The sequence below is a fragment of the Myiozetetes cayanensis genome, unplaced genomic scaffold (assembly GCF_022539395.1).
Source record: "Myiozetetes cayanensis isolate MyiCay16 unplaced genomic scaffold, myiCay2020 scf4, whole genome shotgun sequence".
In the NCBI taxonomy this organism is placed as follows: domain Eukaryota; kingdom Metazoa; phylum Chordata; class Aves; order Passeriformes; family Tyrannidae; genus Myiozetetes; species Myiozetetes cayanensis.
The window spans coordinates 21,635,625-21,654,790 of NW_026087631.1; the positions used below are offsets into that span (position 1 = coordinate 21,635,625).

General features: G+C 36.5%; 1 protein-coding gene across 4 annotated transcripts in view; it reads left to right on the forward strand.

The window, feature by feature from the left end:
• Positions 1-12,532, forward strand: part of KIAA0825 (KIAA0825 ortholog) — a 246,955-nt gene extending 234,423 nt beyond the window's left edge. For 3 of the 4 annotated variants that reach the window (XM_050329299.1, XM_050329297.1, XM_050329298.1), the window contains exon 20: positions 10,138-12,532. In XM_050329299.1, the coding sequence (XP_050185256.1) occupies positions 10,138-10,261 (124 nt within the window). In that variant the 3' untranslated portion in view covers positions 10,262-12,532. The remainder of the gene's footprint in view (positions 1-10,137) is intronic. The other variant, XM_050329300.1, reaches the window with a different exon arrangement.
• Positions 12,533-19,166: the final 6,634 nt, after the last annotated feature.

The following is a 19,166-nucleotide window of genomic DNA, read 5'->3' on the forward strand; positions in this document are numbered from 1 at the left end:
AAATTTATTTAATGCACGGCTTTTTGAAGTTAACTTTTTATAGATGCTTTTCTCAAGGTCAGTTTTACATTCCAGAGCTCAGCAAGCTATTCTGTAAAGCCATCAGTCTTTGCAGTGGGCCAAAACCAGATGAAATTTGCCTTTGTTTATTATCTTCTTTCAGGTAACATTTTAAAGAGTGAATTTGAGCAAAGCAGAGAAAGTAAAGCTCTTTGCCAATTTATTCAGGAGTGCTATCAGGGAATTTCTTTTATCTTTTACCTTGGTTGCAAGATGTTGGGCTGCATGACTGATTTCCAGTATTCTCAGTCCTCAATTACTAGTTTCTCAGTTCCAAGCATAAACAAATTCTTTCTCTATTTATTTCACATTAACTTTTCCATACAGAGTTGCAATACAGCAGTGAAGGACTTGTATGACTAACAATGAGGCATACTATGAACAGAGATCCTGTACATGTATCTTTATCCCCTCTCTGTTTTTTCATTTACCTCTTTGCTAGTCTGAAATTGATTTGTTGGGCCATGTAAATTTTTATCTACAGATTATTTTGTTCTTCTTTCAGATGGTATCTCTGCTCCAATTGGTTCTTGCATTTTCAGTCTGCTCCTGGTAGTCCTCAGGGAGAGTGAGACCAGGTTAAACAACCAGGTACCAACTTTTGAAAACAGAATAGGAAGCTGCTAGACTTCTGGGATTGTTGAATTCACTTTTCCTTTGGTCCTCACAGGCGACTGGGATATTCTGGCTACAGGCCAGACCGCAGTGGTTTTCCTTTGTTATGAACATGAATCGACAAGATTTTTTAGCAGCCCATTGTTTGCTCAAATTTGAATAAAACCTGCCAATAAAAGTCAGCTTTCCGGCTCCCCTAGCTTTATAATGCAAGTTATGAACTGAGTGGAATTCTTCTAAAAGAAAAAAAAAGAGTATTTTTTTAAAATTTCAATGCATTAAGAAGGGGATTATGCCACTGCCATAATAATCTTATGTTTCAAAACATTAATCATTTTTATGCTATCATAGTAGCCCCTTCTTACCAAATGGAAGAAGTTTCTTGTTGACAAAATATGAATTTTTTATACTCTTAAGGCACAAAGCTGTCAAATTATCAAATATAATTTCTCAGCAGATATATCTTGTGTTTGTATTTACAGAACACACATATGCCACAGTAACCACATTTGAAATTTTGATCCTTTAAAGTATTTACATTGGGTTTTCAGCATTCATTACGGAAAGCCTTTTTAAATTGAAATAAAAAGGGGAGGGGTAAAGAGAGGGAACAAGCAGAACATGATGTGAAGAGCAAGATAATTTTACTAGATGCATTTCTATCATGTAATCATATGCAGGTAAATCATATGCATTTGCTGAATGAAAATATTGCTAGCACTGTGATCATAACATACTTCCTTGGGCCTCTTGATTTTCTTGAAAATTTATAGCAATGCTCAAAATAATTGAATTCATTTCATGTGATGATTCCCAAGTTATTTTAAATTATTTAAAATATATAATCTTTTGAATAGTTACCTCCAAGCACTTAGCTTAGACGTAGTGTTATTGATCCCATTCTTCCATAATACTGGCCCTCTTGAATGCTTCTATCATTACTCTGTTACTTGCAGGCATACCAGTGTGTATGTTTACAAAGGTAGGCTCTATGCATATATAAGGGCACGGCGCTGGGTTCGATTCCCGGTCAGGGCCACTCCCGGGCAGGTGGGGCTCGTTAGCCTTAAAGGCAACCCACCTATGTCCTAAGGACCTCGCTGCCACCGTCCAAGCTCGCTTGGCCCCGGCAGATGAACCTTAGGATTAAAGGGTGGGCTCAGTTCCGCGCACACTGTGTCTCACCTAAAAAAATCCAATGCGCAGGCTGGAAGGTGTAAAGACCTTCCCCGGATCTTCGCTCGCGAAGACTGGCCATTATTATTATATTATTATGCATTTACACAAGCACACAGTGTTCTTAGTTTCAAGAGTCAGATAAGCAACTTCATGCATCCACTAGAAGTATTGGGAATAGTCTATAGAAGAAATAAAATAATGGGGACATGATACAACCTGCAAGTAATAAGCACATGTGATCCTAGCCCAGTTATTTCTGTAATGTCATTATAAGAAATTACCCTTGGTGAATAAATTTTGCTTAAGATTCTAAGCAGTGAGAGAATGTGTTTTGGTCCAAGCCTGAGTAAGGCACAAGTCCAGCAAACTGAAGCTGAATAAATTGCTATTATTAGAGTTGTTTCATTGTTTTGTTTTCTTTTAATCAAACTTATTTAAAAAAAAAACAGCAAAAAACCCAAAGTGCTTTGTTTTAAATATAAAGTACTTTACAAGTATTTCAAGGCCAGGCTGGATGGGGCTTTTAACAGCCTGGTTTAGTGGAAAGTGCCCATGGCAGAGGGCTTAGAACAAGATGATCTTCAAGGTCCCTTCCAACCCAAACCATCCTATGATTCTGTGATTCTATACCTGGTTACCTGAAAAGCTGAAAATAACAGTTTGGGCTAAAAAAAAAAAAAAAAAAAAGAGAAATTAAAACCCCAAACCCCCCAAACCATATTGAAATATTGTTTTTAAATAAAACTTTAAATAATTTATTTCTAAAACATTGTGTATAAAAAAGAAAATAAAATGAAAAAGACATTCTGATCCCACAGAAATTTAACAAACAGAATATGTATCTTCAGAATAAAATGGTGACAGCTTCAGCAAAGCTGGGGCAGTATGATCCCAGTTCTCTCAAATGTCCTATAGTTAAAGATACGCAGTTGAAAAAGAGTTGTAAGAATGCGCTGAAAAGTGGAGACTTAATGATTTTTTAAAAAACAACTGAAATGTTGAGGATATAGATCTTTCCATTTTTCTTCTCTGTTAGAAATGTGAATGGAAAAGGTCAAATTTAAAAAAAACCCAAATAACAAAAACCAAAAAACTTTTCATCCTGTTGCACTATGTTCCCAGTGCAACTCATGGCTTTATTCACCATGTATCAAAGATATGGGCTAGCAAACACCAGTAATAGGGTGGTGGATAAATACTACCTTTCCTTTTTTATTTCAGCTGGAAAGCTTCTCAAATCTTTGCTGTGTGCCTTCCACTGCCCTTAACAACATCCTTCATAGCGTGTTCTTGCCCTGGGAAAGAGTCTTTCATCATTTTATTTCAACACTTGTGAAATTTCTATTTCAGTTCAAAACTTCTTAAATATCCTTCTAATGTCTTAACTTCATAGCTGGGACAGGTTAACCTGTGAGTCAGAGCTCTATTCTCTTCTCATGACATACTTTCTACAATGTTCTACATGTACTGCTTTCTTCAGTACTTTGAAATACTGTCTCTTCTTTTCATTTGTGCTTTGGAAGTAGGAACATAACTCTGTTGATCCCTTATAGCTGTGACTTCCTACAATTTTTTTCTTCTTGTTACCATTCTTGTGGTGTATAGATAATTAAAACCATAAACAAAAATTCTTATGGTGTCTTCCTTTGTATCTTCTAGAAATAAATGAATTTATTTTATTGATCAGAAAGATTCTGGAAGGACATTTTTCATGATGTTTATATATATGTATCAGAGGAATTTGGCAAAACTGTATTAAGATTTTCAGGTTTCATTTATTTCTGAATATGATGGAGGACACTGATTTTCACACAGATTGGCCTGAAAGCAATATAACTTTCCACTACAGGGGGCTATTGTTTATTTTCAATGAAGAAAGAAAAGTGAACTACTTTGTGTTAGATAGACATAGAAATGTTGTCCCAGTTGGTCTGATTTCAGAATGAATAACACCACCAAAACCTGTGTACACATTGCATTGTTCCTCTGTGTATTTAATGGCTGTTCACTTCCCTGGGTTTTTTGTGTCCCCCAGGGGAGCATGTGTTTAGGATGTGGATGAAACAGATATTAAGAAATATGAGAAAAGTACTACAAAAATGGCTGAAACAAAGCAGTTATTTTTTGAATGGTTAATGTTTAGGAATTTAAATATTAGTAACAGTCCTAAATAAATTATTTTAAATAAATGCAATCCAGAGGTTTCCCTTTTAATTTAATACTACCATTAGAAAAATAAAACATTGAACCACATGGAAACTAAAAGACTTTTCAGGACTTGGGATTATGAACAGTCACTGGATTTAGCTGGCTGCGTAACATCGATGTAAAATGTATTTCATGATCTATGTTTTCTCCTGTTACAAAAAGGGTATTTACAGCTGAAATATTGAAGTGAAACTTATAGAGATTTATATTATTCTATTACTTAAAAATGGCAAACAAGATACCATCTGCTAAGATTCCTTATCTTGTGGTGAAGTATAGCATACTAGAGATTGATAAAACAATTGTTTCACAGCCTGCAAAAGCTTAATCCACAGCTGTGTCTCTTAACAAACCTCAGGAAGTAAAAAGGTGATTCATTAAAATGCTCCATGAGCTGGTATCAAGTCTTTATATTTTAACTAAGTTCATGATTTTTCTACCCATTACAGCTCAGTGTAGACAACACTACTGAATTTATTGGCAGTATTCTAATAAATTTAAATGTATAGTTTTATTTTGGATCAAAATAAACAATTACATGTACATTTAAATTTCAATGTGTTGATTTATCATACAAAATCTCAAGAATGATAAAAAAATGCCACATACTTTCCATGTCAGGTATGAATACACCAGTATAATAAGGTACAAAGGGATAAATGGTTGTTTCAACCAAAGGTGATTGAATTCAGTAAAGGTCCTGCATAGCTATAAGAGTAGGATATGTGGTGATGGCTTATAAGTAGTGTGGAAATTGCAAACAGCGAAACAAAGCACCAAAACACCTGTCTCTGCTTCATGCCTGCTTTGTCACTTTCCTCTTTCTTTGTCAACAGCTGACAAAAAAAAAATGGTCAGTATCATCTTCAGCAAACTGCTAATAACATCTATCATAATTATATTTTATAAAGAATAAGTGTAAGGACAATTATGAAAATCCCTTTTGGAGAAAATACAATTAATCATTTCACATCTGTTCAAGTTTAAAAGGCTACAGGAGTACTAGCACATGAAAAATACTCTTTAAACAGAAAAGGACCAGAGGACCAACTGAACTGGGAGGGCTCCACAGCTGCATGCACATGATGTAAGAGAATCTGCCACAGCTGGCAGCACATCATAAGGCTAAGTCACTTGCAGAAAATCTGCACCTATTAAACAATAAGAAGAGCTTCATATCAATTTCACAAAATTGCATCAATTAGATGTTTATGGGCAAACTATTGCTTTCTTTTGCCTCCTTCCATTTATAGTGTTATTTGTAAATAAATGCATTTACACAAAAGTCTGAAAATTACAGCAAAACAGCTTGTTGGAGAAATTTGAAGGTAAATATGTGGAAAATATTTTCACGTGGATCACACAGAATTACTCTTATATCACAAACAAAAAAGGGAATGTAAGTTAACTTTAAGCATCTTTTTTAGTTTGTTTTTTTTTCCTCTCCACTCTTGCTTTCTTACATGGTATTTGGCACAAAAAGACCTTCTCTACTTGTACTCACTGTTTCTATTTGTAATCCACTACATTAACAAAAGATAAGCTTAAAAGCTTGTGCTGCTTGAAGTCTGAATATTTACCTATGTTAGGATGCTTGAGTGGCACTGTCTGTGCCTGATTTAGATTAGATGTCAATTACGTAATCTTTTTAGCTCATTTCTCTTTTTTGATACATAATGATTATTAGGCATAGCTATTATTTAATATAGAGACCCATATTTTCAGCTACTTCAGGGCAACTGTAAAGTTAATGTTTCTACATTTGCCAGCAGTTCCCTGCATGAGGAGATACTAGGTTTTGCATAGGAAATAACAGTGGTATCATTGTGTTCTTTTTTTTTTTTTTAATTCCTTCTGTAGAATTATGTGATGTAACATTTTCCAAGACATTAAGAAATGCAGTAGATAGCAAAATACTAGATAAGTATTGTTAGCAATGCATAAAATGCCACTATAAATTTATATTAGTGTGACCCATTCTATAAATTGTTCACTTCTTAGCCATTGGCTTGTATAAGAAAATGACATGGTTCTTTACTCTGATACAAATAAGGACATTTTTCAAAGTTGGAAATACATCTATGTTGAAAGTATTCTTACATTTCATTTAAATTTTGTTCATGTTTATTCTTGCTTTTAACATTCTACATATTTTCCATCTAATATTTACACATTTGTTATAACTAATCAGCTATTATAAACAAAACCTAGGAACTATCAAAGAGTATTTATTAATGTAAAATTCATAGCAAAGCCTCTTCAAATGTGGCAATCTGCTGCGGGTAAAATCTCTGTCACTTTTGGTATATATTTATATTTGCATACTACTTCATGTTTTATTTCATATACTGCTGCTTTGGTATCAACTGCATGTACTTAGTCTTGATCTGTAACAAGCACCTAAATGTAATATGAAGTCCCTGTTAGAAAGTGCCTTCATAGGAATATATCTACAATTTACAAAATATATGCAAAATTGCAACAGAAAATCAAAGCAGCAAATGTATCACCATGTGTCCAGCTCTACTGCAATGTCCAGCATGTTTAACAGGTGCACAGATTTTCCTCTGCATCTCTGCAAACGTATTTACTGTTTCTTTACTTCCTGTAATTCATTAAGTGGAAAACAAAAGTATCACAAAACCTAGTCCTGGATAGCCATTTATATAAACAGATACTTGATGGCATTTATATGCAAGGATAGCACATGGATACATCGCTAAGGAAACCTGAGCAGGGATCACTGGATCTTCCTGGGTCACTGAATAGTTAGTTCCCTCTTGCACTTTTTTTTGTTAGCTTATGGATGTGCCAGTCAAGACTTCTTCCTCTCTTGGTTCTTATTTATGAGGAGAAACAAAAGCCCTCCCAGTGCTAGTCATGCTCTTTGACCTTGTGATCTAAGGTCTAAGCTGACCAGCAGAAAACTTCAGTAATTGCTGTATTTATCTGTGCTGATGTGTTTTGCTGTATCTGTCTGAAAAAATATACTACTTACCCCTCTGCCTCCCCTTGATTAGCCACGGGCAACACAGAAAAGAACAACAAAGCGTTTCAGAGATTCATATCAGGTGCACACAGTATGTCATCTATATTATTTGATATTTCAGCATATTTTGAAAACATTTAAAATTTTTAATTCTCCTAAGTACACAAGTATTATTGGATTGAAAACTTTTGGTGGTACCCTAAAGATTACAAAGATGATGGCATTTTCTTCTTAACATATGCTTTCTTTAAAATATGAAGAATATACTGAAAGTAGGGTTTTCTGGACACTTGAACTCATCTTTTTATGGTTATGTGAAATCTAAGAAATAGGATGGATAGGTTCAAATAACTCCATTATCTTTTGCAAATGCTGATTTTATTATAATCTTCCAAGATATAGCCAGACTGAAATAAAACATGTCACCTATGAATTTGGATTTTTTTTCTAAGAGCTATGTTTTGAAATGAGCTAATGATTTGAAACAGCAGAAGTTTGCAGGTTGGCTGTTCAACTGATGAATCTTGCATTTTGGAAGTAATTCATGATGGTAATTTTGTTCATATTCACATTACTTGAACTGGCTAGTTGGATTTGTGCCAATTACTGTTGCCAAAACAATTGTGACACATTTTTGATATGCTAGTAAAAACATCTATTTTGGAAATTTTTGACTAGTAAATGTTGACTTTTTCCACTTAAACACAAAACTAACAGCTAATTTCTCATCCTGTTTAGAACAATAAAGGTGTGTTGTGGCCTTCTTCCTTGCTGCTAGTCTTTTAAAAAAATATACTGTCCCCAGACTTTAAGCATGAAAGTCGAAAAGTTTCTAAATTATGAGGGACCAGGTGTTTGTCAAGCTGATTTCATAGTTCTTTAATTCCTGGATACTGTTAAGCAAATGCATAGAAGACAGTCTTATCCTCATTGGACCTGCTTAAATGCTTTAAAAATAGACTATTTTTGGACAAATTGATAATGTAACATATTAGAATAACTTGCTATAAAGTTAACACTAAAGAAAGGCCAAACTGAATGACATTGAAGATTTTTACCACCACTAATGTTTAGGGTTCAATTAAATGTAATGACAGGTATAAAGTCACGATCTTTAAAAGTAATCTGCTGATTTATTGTTAAGCTTTCATTAGCCAAAACTTCTAGATTTCTGTGTTGTACCTCCAGCATTAACTGTTTGGAATTTCTTCCATCTAGCATTTTCAGTTATTCTCCTTCTAAGCAAATAGCTCCTCTACTTAGAAATATGCAACAAATCAAATAAATTAAAATTAATCAATTCTATTGGTATAGTGGTGTTTGAATGACTCTGAGGACCGTAAATTCAAATTAAGGCTTGCAGAACTTCTTCCTAGGTTTGAAGACAAGGTACATAAGCAAAAGGAAAAAGGTAAACTAATCACCCTTTATGCAGCACTGGGGATGCTTGCAAAAGTAACTGAACTTTGGCTCAAGAACTGAAGGTTCATTCATTCTATAAATATATCATAAACTGGAGAATGAAACAGATAGAAATTAATTGTACCTAATGTTAATATTCACATAAGGTTAAATACGATAGGATTGGAGTAATAGGAAGTTACTTATTGCAAAACTCTGATGATAGGCATTAATTGCTTTCAATTTTATTCATAGTGTGCTTTGCTTGTTCTGATACTTCTTCACTTCAGGCAGTAATATGGGCTGTCATTCAATTTTTAAGGTAAAGGTGTGATGGATATATGCTAATTTATACATGTTCATTGAACATATTTTTTCCCAGCTGTTTTTAAACAATGAGATTGTACTACAGAGCACTCATTCTCTTTCTGGCTTTAGTAATATTTTAAATAGTTACAAAAAATGTGCAAAGTGCTCTATTGCCAATAATGACTGTTCTTCTCTTGCAAATATGAGGAATGCTGTTTTCCTGCCATTTTGTATTATATTTCATTTATTCACCATTACAAACTTGTATAGTGTAGGTTCTGGTTTTTGCAGTCTGAATGAGGACCTAAGAAGTGTGAGGACAGGATTAAAGTATTGCTTTTGACATTAGTTTCCTAAAAGCAGTCTTTGTTCTGCTGCTTCTCTCCATGTCTCCTACTTCTCAGCAGCATCTTATGGCTCATTTATAACCTACTGGATTTAATACTTGAAAATCTGATTTATGTATTTAGTATTCATGCTTTATCTTTTGTCTTCAGCTGGTCAGCACTGTGAGGCTACACTTCATTGTCTACTTTGAACAGAAAGATAAATATTAAAGGGATGTCAAATTCTTAAATATCCACAAAACTTGTAGAAGAGATGGAGCCACATAACTGAGCATTGTGTAGGCATAATTTGAGTGTTACAAAGTTTAGTTCACTATGTATCAGCACTAATTCTGAGTTTATTATACTGATTTTCTTTAAGGGAATACTGCATTACTTTTAAGGTTCTATATTTAATTACTGAAAAGAAAAAAATTTTCATATTCTTTCATTTTTTCAGTTGTAATGGTATTAGGACTCAATCCTAAACTAGAAATGAGTATTCACATGGGGAAAGAAGAATCTGATGTAATTTATTTCTGGTTGTGATATGTATACCTGATGGTTTAAAAAACAAAGAGCCTACCAGTTTTGTGGTATTTTGTAATATGGTACCGTCACTGCCAGAGAATTATGACAATCACATTAAATATTTAGTTGGACATCATTGCAAACTTAGAGAGTATTGAGAGCATATGTTTAACTTCCAAAGCATGTGTTAGCTTTTCTGCTTTTTCCTTCCTAGGCCTCCTGCTCTACCTGTGTGTGTGTGATATAAAACAGAAAAAAAAAAGAGCACTATTGCAATAAATACAAGTAAGATTATGTGGTAGCTTTGACAATTTGTGTCAATATCCTCGTGGCCATGCCAAGGTTTGTGTAGCAAGATTTCTGGGGGTTGTATTTTGAATGATTCAGTAATCTCAGCTGGTGTAACCCACTGTTAGGGAAGGCAGTGAATTGATAATAACAAGTTCTGTATTTATTTGGTTATTCTAAAGACTGGTTTAAAACACATACAAAATTAATAAAAAGTTATTTTTATTTCAGGTGGGAGATGAAAGAAGATGCGGATCTTGAAGATGAGGAGAAAGTTATGGTGGAACACTTAAAAAATGTTTATTTGACACCAAGCATTCCTGTCTCAGAGAATAAAGAAGAACAATTACCTTGACAGATTTTGGGTAGCATCTTTTTTCTGAATTCAACATGATTAACATAATGGCTTAGTTATAACTGACAGGGCTAGAAAGCTCAGGAATATGTATCTCCTGTAGGAGAAAGTAGGAGTTTTAAACTAAAGAGTGTTCCCCTGTGATTGTCTAGTCACCCCATCCAGGCAGCAATTGTTCATACAAGCGTAAGGCGAGCAACAATATACGAAAATGTCAATGTCACAAAACCCTTGTTTTTTTGTATCTCAGTACTGTGTATCTCAACACTGTGGAGACATAAACCCGAATGACAAACCAAGAATTGTTTTAAAAGTATAAAACTCTCTCTGAAAATGATGCAACTTTAGACACATGCTAAGCAAATACTCCTGGCTTCCATCCACCCCTTTGGAACTGGAGTCAGCTTGTCTCCAGTTGGTGTTGCTCAAGGACCTTTTCTCCCGTTTGGTGCTTGTTAATTAGATCACCTAAAATACATGAAAAGGGACAGGTATAGACCATAAATCTGCAGTCCTTTGTGAGTTGCTACAGGATGAGTACACTTGGCCATTATTCCCAATCAAAAATGCATCAGCTTTATTACCCTCACAGATCCTAACTTAACATCCAGTGTATGTTATGTCTTAAAAGGTATATACAGAGCAACTGGAAGTTTTGAGAAGCATCTTTTTATTTAAAAGAATTATTCACAGGCAATGCTCAGAGGATTATCTTAGCAGTGAACTGAGAAAATTATAAATAATATCTATTTCTGATAAATACAGTAATTTTTTTTTCAAAATAATCATGGTTTGATATTAATTTTTTTCCTGAATATTAAATATTTTTCTTACTTGTTAAAACTATCAGCATGACAATATTTTTTATACAGAAGGTGTGGTTAGTATTTCTTTATCTCTAAAGAAATAATTTATAATTTTTCAGTTTGTTTCTTGAACTGGAAGTTAAATGGAACTATTTTCTCTGCTTGATAAAGGACCCTCAGAAGATCTTGCTAAGGCTGCAACCTGTGCAGCAGCTATTCCTGTTACCAGCACATTTTCACACAGCTGCTATTATGGATATAACTAAGACTACTTAAATAGGAGGAAGGCATATTTTCAATCCCTCCAGGGATGGTGACTCCACCACCTTTATACAGTTTCTGCAGTAAATAGGTCCAAGCTCCAAGAGACAACAGCCAAAGTGTCTGCGCTGTCCTGAGTCACATCCATACTCTATCTAGAAGTGAGGCAAAGAACCATATAATCGGGATCATATTCAACGGGTTTGATCTTTTCCAGTTACTAGGCCAAAGAGAATGCTATGTCTTGACAAACTCAGGTTTCAAACTTCATTGATGGTGGAGCTTTGCTGCTATAGCACATAACTTTTTATGACCTTCTAGGAAAGTAATATCTTCTCAGTTCTACCAATAAATTAATACAGTGATTAAAATTAATTCCGTAAAACAAACAATCATTAAAAAGCCTGAAGAATAATTAGCAATGCACCCATGAGTGTTCCTTACAATCAATAACTGTGACGCTGTTATGTATATTCTTCCCAAATTTAATTCATGGGTAATGGTGGAGGTAATGGTAATATGCTAGAGGATGGTAATGTGGTTATATAAGCAACTTTGGTAAATTTGTAATTGCCTGATATTCAATTATTTTATCCTTCTTTTCCTGCAATTTGTTGTTTTGATGTAAAAAGTCTGATAACTTTTGAGTATTTGGTGTCCATAAAGAAGTAGGGTCAAATAGTTCTTCATGGGACAGGTGACTGATATATTTTCCACCTCAGGAATGCCTATCAGGCATCCTTGACAAACTTATTGTTTTATTAATATTTGCTGTAATTTAGAATGTTACTGTTGCCACTCAGTTATACATGGGAAAATAATTATTCTTCTAGAGTAACTATTACACGGACTTAAAGCAGTGTAGGTCCTACATGGGCAATAATTTCAGGTTTAGGATCTGAACACTTCCGCTCCTAATGTTCCACATGAATTGTGTAGTATCTATGTTCTTCCACTGTTTTAAGTTACCTTTGTTACCTGGCACAGTAGGAGCTATGTTGCGAGTTATGTTTTTTTACATAAACTGATGTATTTTGCCGCAGGTTTTATTTTCTTTGATTTCTCTCAACTTTTAATTTACACTTGGAAATCTATAGCACATCTATTTTGACAACCTACAAACACGAGTACTGTCTAATCCTTCTCCAACCTGATACAGAGTCTTAGAGAACCAAGAATTCAATAAATGTAAAATTGAAACCAACCACTTGCAAGATTGTCATTCAAGAAGTGCAGTAGTTCTTTTCACTTAGATTTTCACCTCTCTGTAAAATCCTCTCTGAAATATCATGTTTAAGGAGTTGTTTGCTAATGTACAGGACACTTTATTGGTATGTAAATATATATATTCTATATAATAAACATGTCTTAAGTGGATTTTATTCCCTAGATTAAGGTTATGCTTCCCCTCTAGATAATGGAACAAACATTGTGGAGGTAAGAGGTTGAAATGGCCAGTGGGTTTTATTCTGGCATATGACTAGCAAACAGATTACTTTCTATGGTAAGTAATGTGGTTTTGGGAAGGAAATTATGCTGGCAGGAATCCTACCTGCAGGGATGGATTAAATTCCGGAAATTGGTGGCTGAACAAGTGCTATGAAGAATTTTTTCAGGGACAAGTGGATTAGGCCTCCTCAAACAGCAACAATTTCTATTCTAGTTAAGGCTCTCTGATTTCACATATGCCCTTCCACTTTATAAATGAACAGACTGATAGAGGTGGTTGTCTTAATGCAATGCAAATGTGTAATGTTAATCATCTGGCCTCCTCTCCAGATAAATAATTAACCAGAACATAGCAGGCTGTTCTTTATTTCCAAAAGCTATGTAGGGTCCTTATCATTAATGACTGTACCTCCACCACACTTTGGCATGAGCACACAGGTATCTCACCAAAAGGTGCACTTAACTACATAAAGGAAAAGGTACGAATTGTTTAGGGGTTTTTTTTTGAAAGTTATATAATACCCTGAATAGTCATCTGCTCTAACATGCATAATTTATTAAAAAATCATTTGTGAGTTGAGGGATTGATAGTTTTGAATGGAAAAACTGTAGGTATGCTAAGTACATTCTTGCAAAAATGAATCATGTAATCATATATTAAGATGCAGTATTTCAGAATTCAAAGTACAGTTAAATTCTTTGCCCATGTAACAGCAGGGAAATAACTTTGCAAGGTTTATGTTGTAAACCCATATATCTACAGAGTAAATAGCAGAACACGGACTATGAAGTTCTGTCAGTACTGTTGCTTTCAATTTTTGTTTCATTCCACCAAAACTTTTCATACCAGTCTGGCATTTGTTGAACAACTGTATACGGGACCAAAGAATTAGGAGTGGGAAATTGAAATATAGATCATATATATTTAATCTTTACAACAAATGCAAAAGCAGTAAGTGAAAAAACAAAGACATAAAAGACTGTAAGAACTCTTGAGAACATACAATGAAGCATAAGAGTGAATGTCACGACAGATTTATGTATGTTCGAGTTTCAGCAAAAACTGGTGAAGACAAATTTGAGAATATTTGTGTATCGTACTTTTGGCACAATAGGAACCAAAATAAATTATACAGGAATGAGACATAAGAAACAGATTCAGGGGGTAAATAACAAGCCAAATAAGAATTCTGAATGAAAGAAAAAGCTTTCAAGCCAAAAGAGAAGTTTTTCAGCCCTGCAAGAGCACTTAAAAACAGTGTTGTTTTTTTCAAGAGTTTTCAGTATTTCACTTATTTTTTTAAAGTATCTAATTTAAGGAAAAGCGTTTCTCAAAATTTAATACATCATCTTTGTCAGGAAAGCTAACCTATTTGTATTTTTCATTAAATACATTCTCTGTATTTTATCTACTATAAATGGTAAACAAAAAGCCTGTTCCATTGGGGTCAAGCCAAAAGAGCAAATGAAAAGAAACTGCAAAGGAAATTCTAAAGAGGATTGGGTTTTTTTCCCATTTTCTTTTCTTTTGGGCTTAACTTTTTTGTCCCAAAAGACAGAGGATAGCTTTTCCCAAGAATCACACATCCTAAAGATTACTATTGTAGTTGCAACTGGTTGATGACAAAACTATGCCTTTTGTTGTTCTTTCTTTCATTTTTGGGATTTTTAAAATTAATCTCTGGAAATAGCTGTCACTAACAACAACAACAACAACAAAATTAAGACTAAAACAAATTTATTTGTTTTCCAGATCTGGGTTTGACAAGAGCTGTGTTGAAATTGCTAAGTAGGGAGACCTGTATTGTGCAAACACATTGCTAAGCTTTAAATAGTATCTTGTGATTTTCATGAAGTAGGTGATATAAGATGGTCATCAAAAGGACAATGCAGTTTTTCATATGATTGATATGATTCTGCTCTAGCCTGATACCCTTTGCATCCTTTTGTCACAGAAAAGTATTCCTAAACTGGATCCCATCCTTCAATTTTAGGATGCAGAGCAAAGGTCAAGTGGAATAAACAGACCACATTTATTGCAAATTTAAATCCAACCCATGGAAACCAAAACTGACCAGTTTCAGTACACTCCAATAGCCCTGTTGTGAACTGTTTCCAGGGTTAGTGTGTCCTTTACCAGCAGAAATCTGACTGAGAACTGAAGAAATTAATAACTAACAGTGCCAGGTGCTGAAAGCGGAAACATCGGTACTTCTGAGCAAAGGACCGTGGTGTTCTACCAGTACTGAAACTACAGGATGATTTAACAATTGTTTATGAAAGTTGCATTGCAGGATAGCAGCTAAATTCAGACATCCTACTTGCTACAATCATCTACTAGCTGCTTTTAAGATCCTGCCTACCTTTTCTGTGTCATCTGGAGGAAATAAAGTTTTAATTGTGAGCAGGTGGTGTAAGAGAAAAAAAAAAAGGAAAGACAAGACACCTTCTGTCATTCCAAATTTTTCATTCTATCTTGCTTTCTGTTTCAGTGTTTTTGTGCCACTTGAGGTTCTTCAGGTAGTTTTTAAGAAGACAAAAAAATATAAATAATATCAATTGAAACAAATAAAATCTAGGACAAGAAAGTGCACACCATAAAGTGCATTGCAGAAGGGGAATAAAAAATACTGCATATTTCAGCTTTTTCCCTTTTATGCTTTGACTCTTAAACTCACATAAGTTTCAAATAATTCCTAGTTTTCTTAGTGTCCATTACCAAATTCCCTGTTTTTCTGTTTATCCTGCATATATTTATGACCTTAAAAACGTTTTCCCTGTTTCCACTAAACTGTAGTATTACACATCAGAAGCTCATATTTTGGGTTTCAAAACTGTTTCATTCATAATATTTTCATTTAGCTCTTCTGTTCATTTTTTTGAGTTGCTGAGACTTTTTTTCAGCCATTTGAAATAATCCTTGTTAAAGCACTATTTGTTACTGTAAGAAGGACTGTCTACAGACCATGATCACTTGTCATTTCCACAACTAGTATTTGGCGCCCTTGGTGTGCTTTTCTTTAGATATGATGATTAAGTCTTAAAACAACTTCTCCCATCTTTGATATAATTTGAATTTTAATTTTTTTCCTTTAAACTACAAAAAAATATTTTAATACTGACAGCACAGAAAAGTGCACGCTGTGTCACACAGACTGCAACCCTCAGCTATTCTCATCTCCAAGATGCAGACAGATGCTGGCAGAACCCTCAGCCAGGTCAGTGCCTCCTTCATCAGTTGGCTTGCTAGCCTATCTTACTTTTCCAGTGCATCCCACGACCCTTCTTTCAAGGTATTACTAGTTTAGTGGCTTTCTTGACAATGTCTGGGTCTTGTTTCTGAGTTTGATTTTTTTTTTCCTCCGTGCTGATTTCAGTGCAGTGTTGCCACTATTTCACATGACTGGCAATTGACAATTTTTCTGTTTGAAACTCTCTTTCAAATTCAATTTTCTAATTGTGGGAAAGGAACACAGTCTCTGGTCTTTGTTTTAGTATTTATATTTTGGGAATTAAAAAAGGCATGGTAACAGAAAGGACTTTAGGGAACAAGACCAGGTGAACAAATGATAGATGTCTGTTGATACGAGAAAATTATGCCCTGGCCAAGCTCCCTCCTGGTTTCTTGTGCACCTCCTTGCTGGTAGAGCATAAGAAACTCCAAAGTCCCAGACTTAGGGTGAGCACTACTGAGCAATAACTAAAACACCAGTGTGTTACCCACACTATTCTCCTATTACATGCAAAACACAGGAAGAATTTATACAAAAAGGATGTTTTATCGAATTTAAACTTGTCCTATTTCCTTGTGGTGGTTTGGACAACCACCAGAGAACTAGAACTCCCTTTTGATTTTTCCTCCGACTCCTCCAATAATGAAGGGGCAATACGGAGAAATAAAACTAAAACTAACAATTTACTGAAGCAAATAGCCATAACTGCAAAGATACAGAGGAAAACGGTTTAAACAAAAAAAAAAAGGCAAAAAGTGTTACCTGGTCCCCCCCTACCTAGGACAAAGACAAAATGGCAGAGAAACTTCTCCACTCCCCCTCCCCCCCCGACCACGTGGTCACGACAATACCAAACAAAAACAATGTAGCGAACGGTTGTCCTAAGAACAGCAAACCGGTACCACATTACAGGCTCTCGCTCGGGCAGCAAAGGGCGAATAGTAACGGTGCCGACCCACGACAGCGGCTGGCAAAAAGTGTTTAGCAATAAAAAACACTTCAAATCGGCTTGTGGCGGGGGAGGAACGGGGGGCGGGGGTGAGGTAGGAGTCGGGGGGGGGCGATTGCGAACCCCCTGAAATGGCTGCGGCTGGGGCGGCTCCTGCACCCTCCTGGTCGGCAGCAGCAGCAGAGGCAGTGACACTCACAGTGGCAGTGACTAGTGATGGTCGAGCAGCGACTGCCGCCCCTGCCCCTGACAGCGGCTAAGGCTGGGGGTCCCCGGCAGGGCCTTGCCTGCCGTGGCGGCGGCGGTGGCGGTGGCGGCTGTCCCTGCCGCCTCCCGGGACAAGGTGCAGTCCGGGACACAGCCACGCCTGCCGAGGCACGGACACACGGCAATGGCGGCACTTCCGCCCTGCGGCTTCGGGAAGGGGGCCCATCCATTCTAGTCCTGCACCTCGGCCACAACAACCCCTGCAGCGCTGCAGGCTGGGCACTGAGTGCCTGGAGAGCACCCAGGCGGAAAGGGACCGGGGCGGGGGGTGGTGGTGGTACTGGTTGACAGTGGCTGAACATGAGCCAGCAGTGTGCCCAAGTGGCCAAGAAGGCCAATGGCATCCTGGCCTGGATCAGGAACAGTGTGGCCAGCAGGAGCAGGGAAGTGATCCTTCCCCTGTACTCAGCGCTGGTGAGGCCACACCTGGAGTGCTGTGTCCAGTTCTGGGCCCCTCAGTTTAGGAAGGACATTGAGGTGCCAGAATGGGTCCAAAAAAGCACAATGAGGCTGTTGAAGGATGTGGAGCACACACCCTATGAACAATGGCTGAGGGAGCTGGGGTTGTTTAGCCTGGAGAAGAGGATGCTCAGGGGAGACCTTATCACTCTTTAGAACTACCTGAAAGAAGGGTGTAGGGAGGTGAGTGTCAGACTTTTCTCCTACGCAACTAGTGACAGGATGAGAGGGTGCAGTCTTATGCTGTGCTAGGGGGGCTTTAGATCGGAATTAGGAAGAAGTTCTACACAGAAAGAGTGATTGAGTATTGGAATGGGCTTCCCAGGGAGGTAGTGAAGTGACTGTCACTGAAGGTGTTTAAGAAAAGACTGGATGTGGTACTTATTACCATGGTCTAATTGACAAGGTGGTGTTGTGTCATAGGTTGGACTCAATGATCTCAGAGGTCTTTTCCAGCCTGTGATCTTTGATTCCCTTCTGCAACTCAGGCAAGCAAAAAACAGTTCTGCCTCCTGTGCTTAAAGAGACAGGCCATCAAAAATGAGGAAATGGGATACATAATTGGTCGCAATCACCTCATGCTAAACCCTACCTCATTTCCCTAAAACTAGGAGATTCCTACCCTTCCTTTACAGTCTCAGAAGCCACCTAGATTTCAAGGACAGTGTAACAAATGCTGAATCCACCTATCATTTGGTTTGTAGCCTCTTACAGACCCTGACACATTGGCAGTCATTAACAACATGCAGTCCAAGACAGTTTTAATTACATGACCATGTACTCTTTTTGCAGAGGACTGTTATTTCATATATCACATTCTTTTTGCTACATTTTTTGAAATGCAGCTCCATTTACCTGACATTCTTCAGCACCTTGTGAAGACAGTTTCCATCTATTTCAGATGAAACTATTCACACTTCATATTTCTGAAAACTGAATTCAATAACTTTGCTGGACATTAATAGAATCATAGAATCATAACATGGTTTGGGTTGGAAGGCATCTTAAAGATGATCTCATTTCAACCCCTCTGCCATGAGCAGGGAACCTTCCCCTAGACCAGGCTGCTTAAAGCCTTGTCCAACCTGGCCATTCAACAAGCATGCATATTACTATTTTTAGGAGTATTAGCCTGTTATTGGCATTACTGTAGATCACAGAAGTCTATAAAGACACCAGAACTCCACAGTTCTACATGCAAACAGAAGATAAAAGCCTAGCTTCCAGCAAAAGGCTATTTACCACACACTACCTCTGGTTCCTCTTCACTGCTGATATTTGGGATTTTGGGGTCAGTTCTCAGACTTAGAACTTCCCCTTTCAAACTGCTACCTTTGTAACATGAAGAGCTTCAAATCTATAGACAGTAATTCTCTGTGGGTCAAGCACCTCCAAAACCACTATATCCTCACCCCTAGTTTTGATAAACTTTCCCTCCTTGAATCCTTCTCTGGACTTGTAATTACAAAGGGCTGTATCAC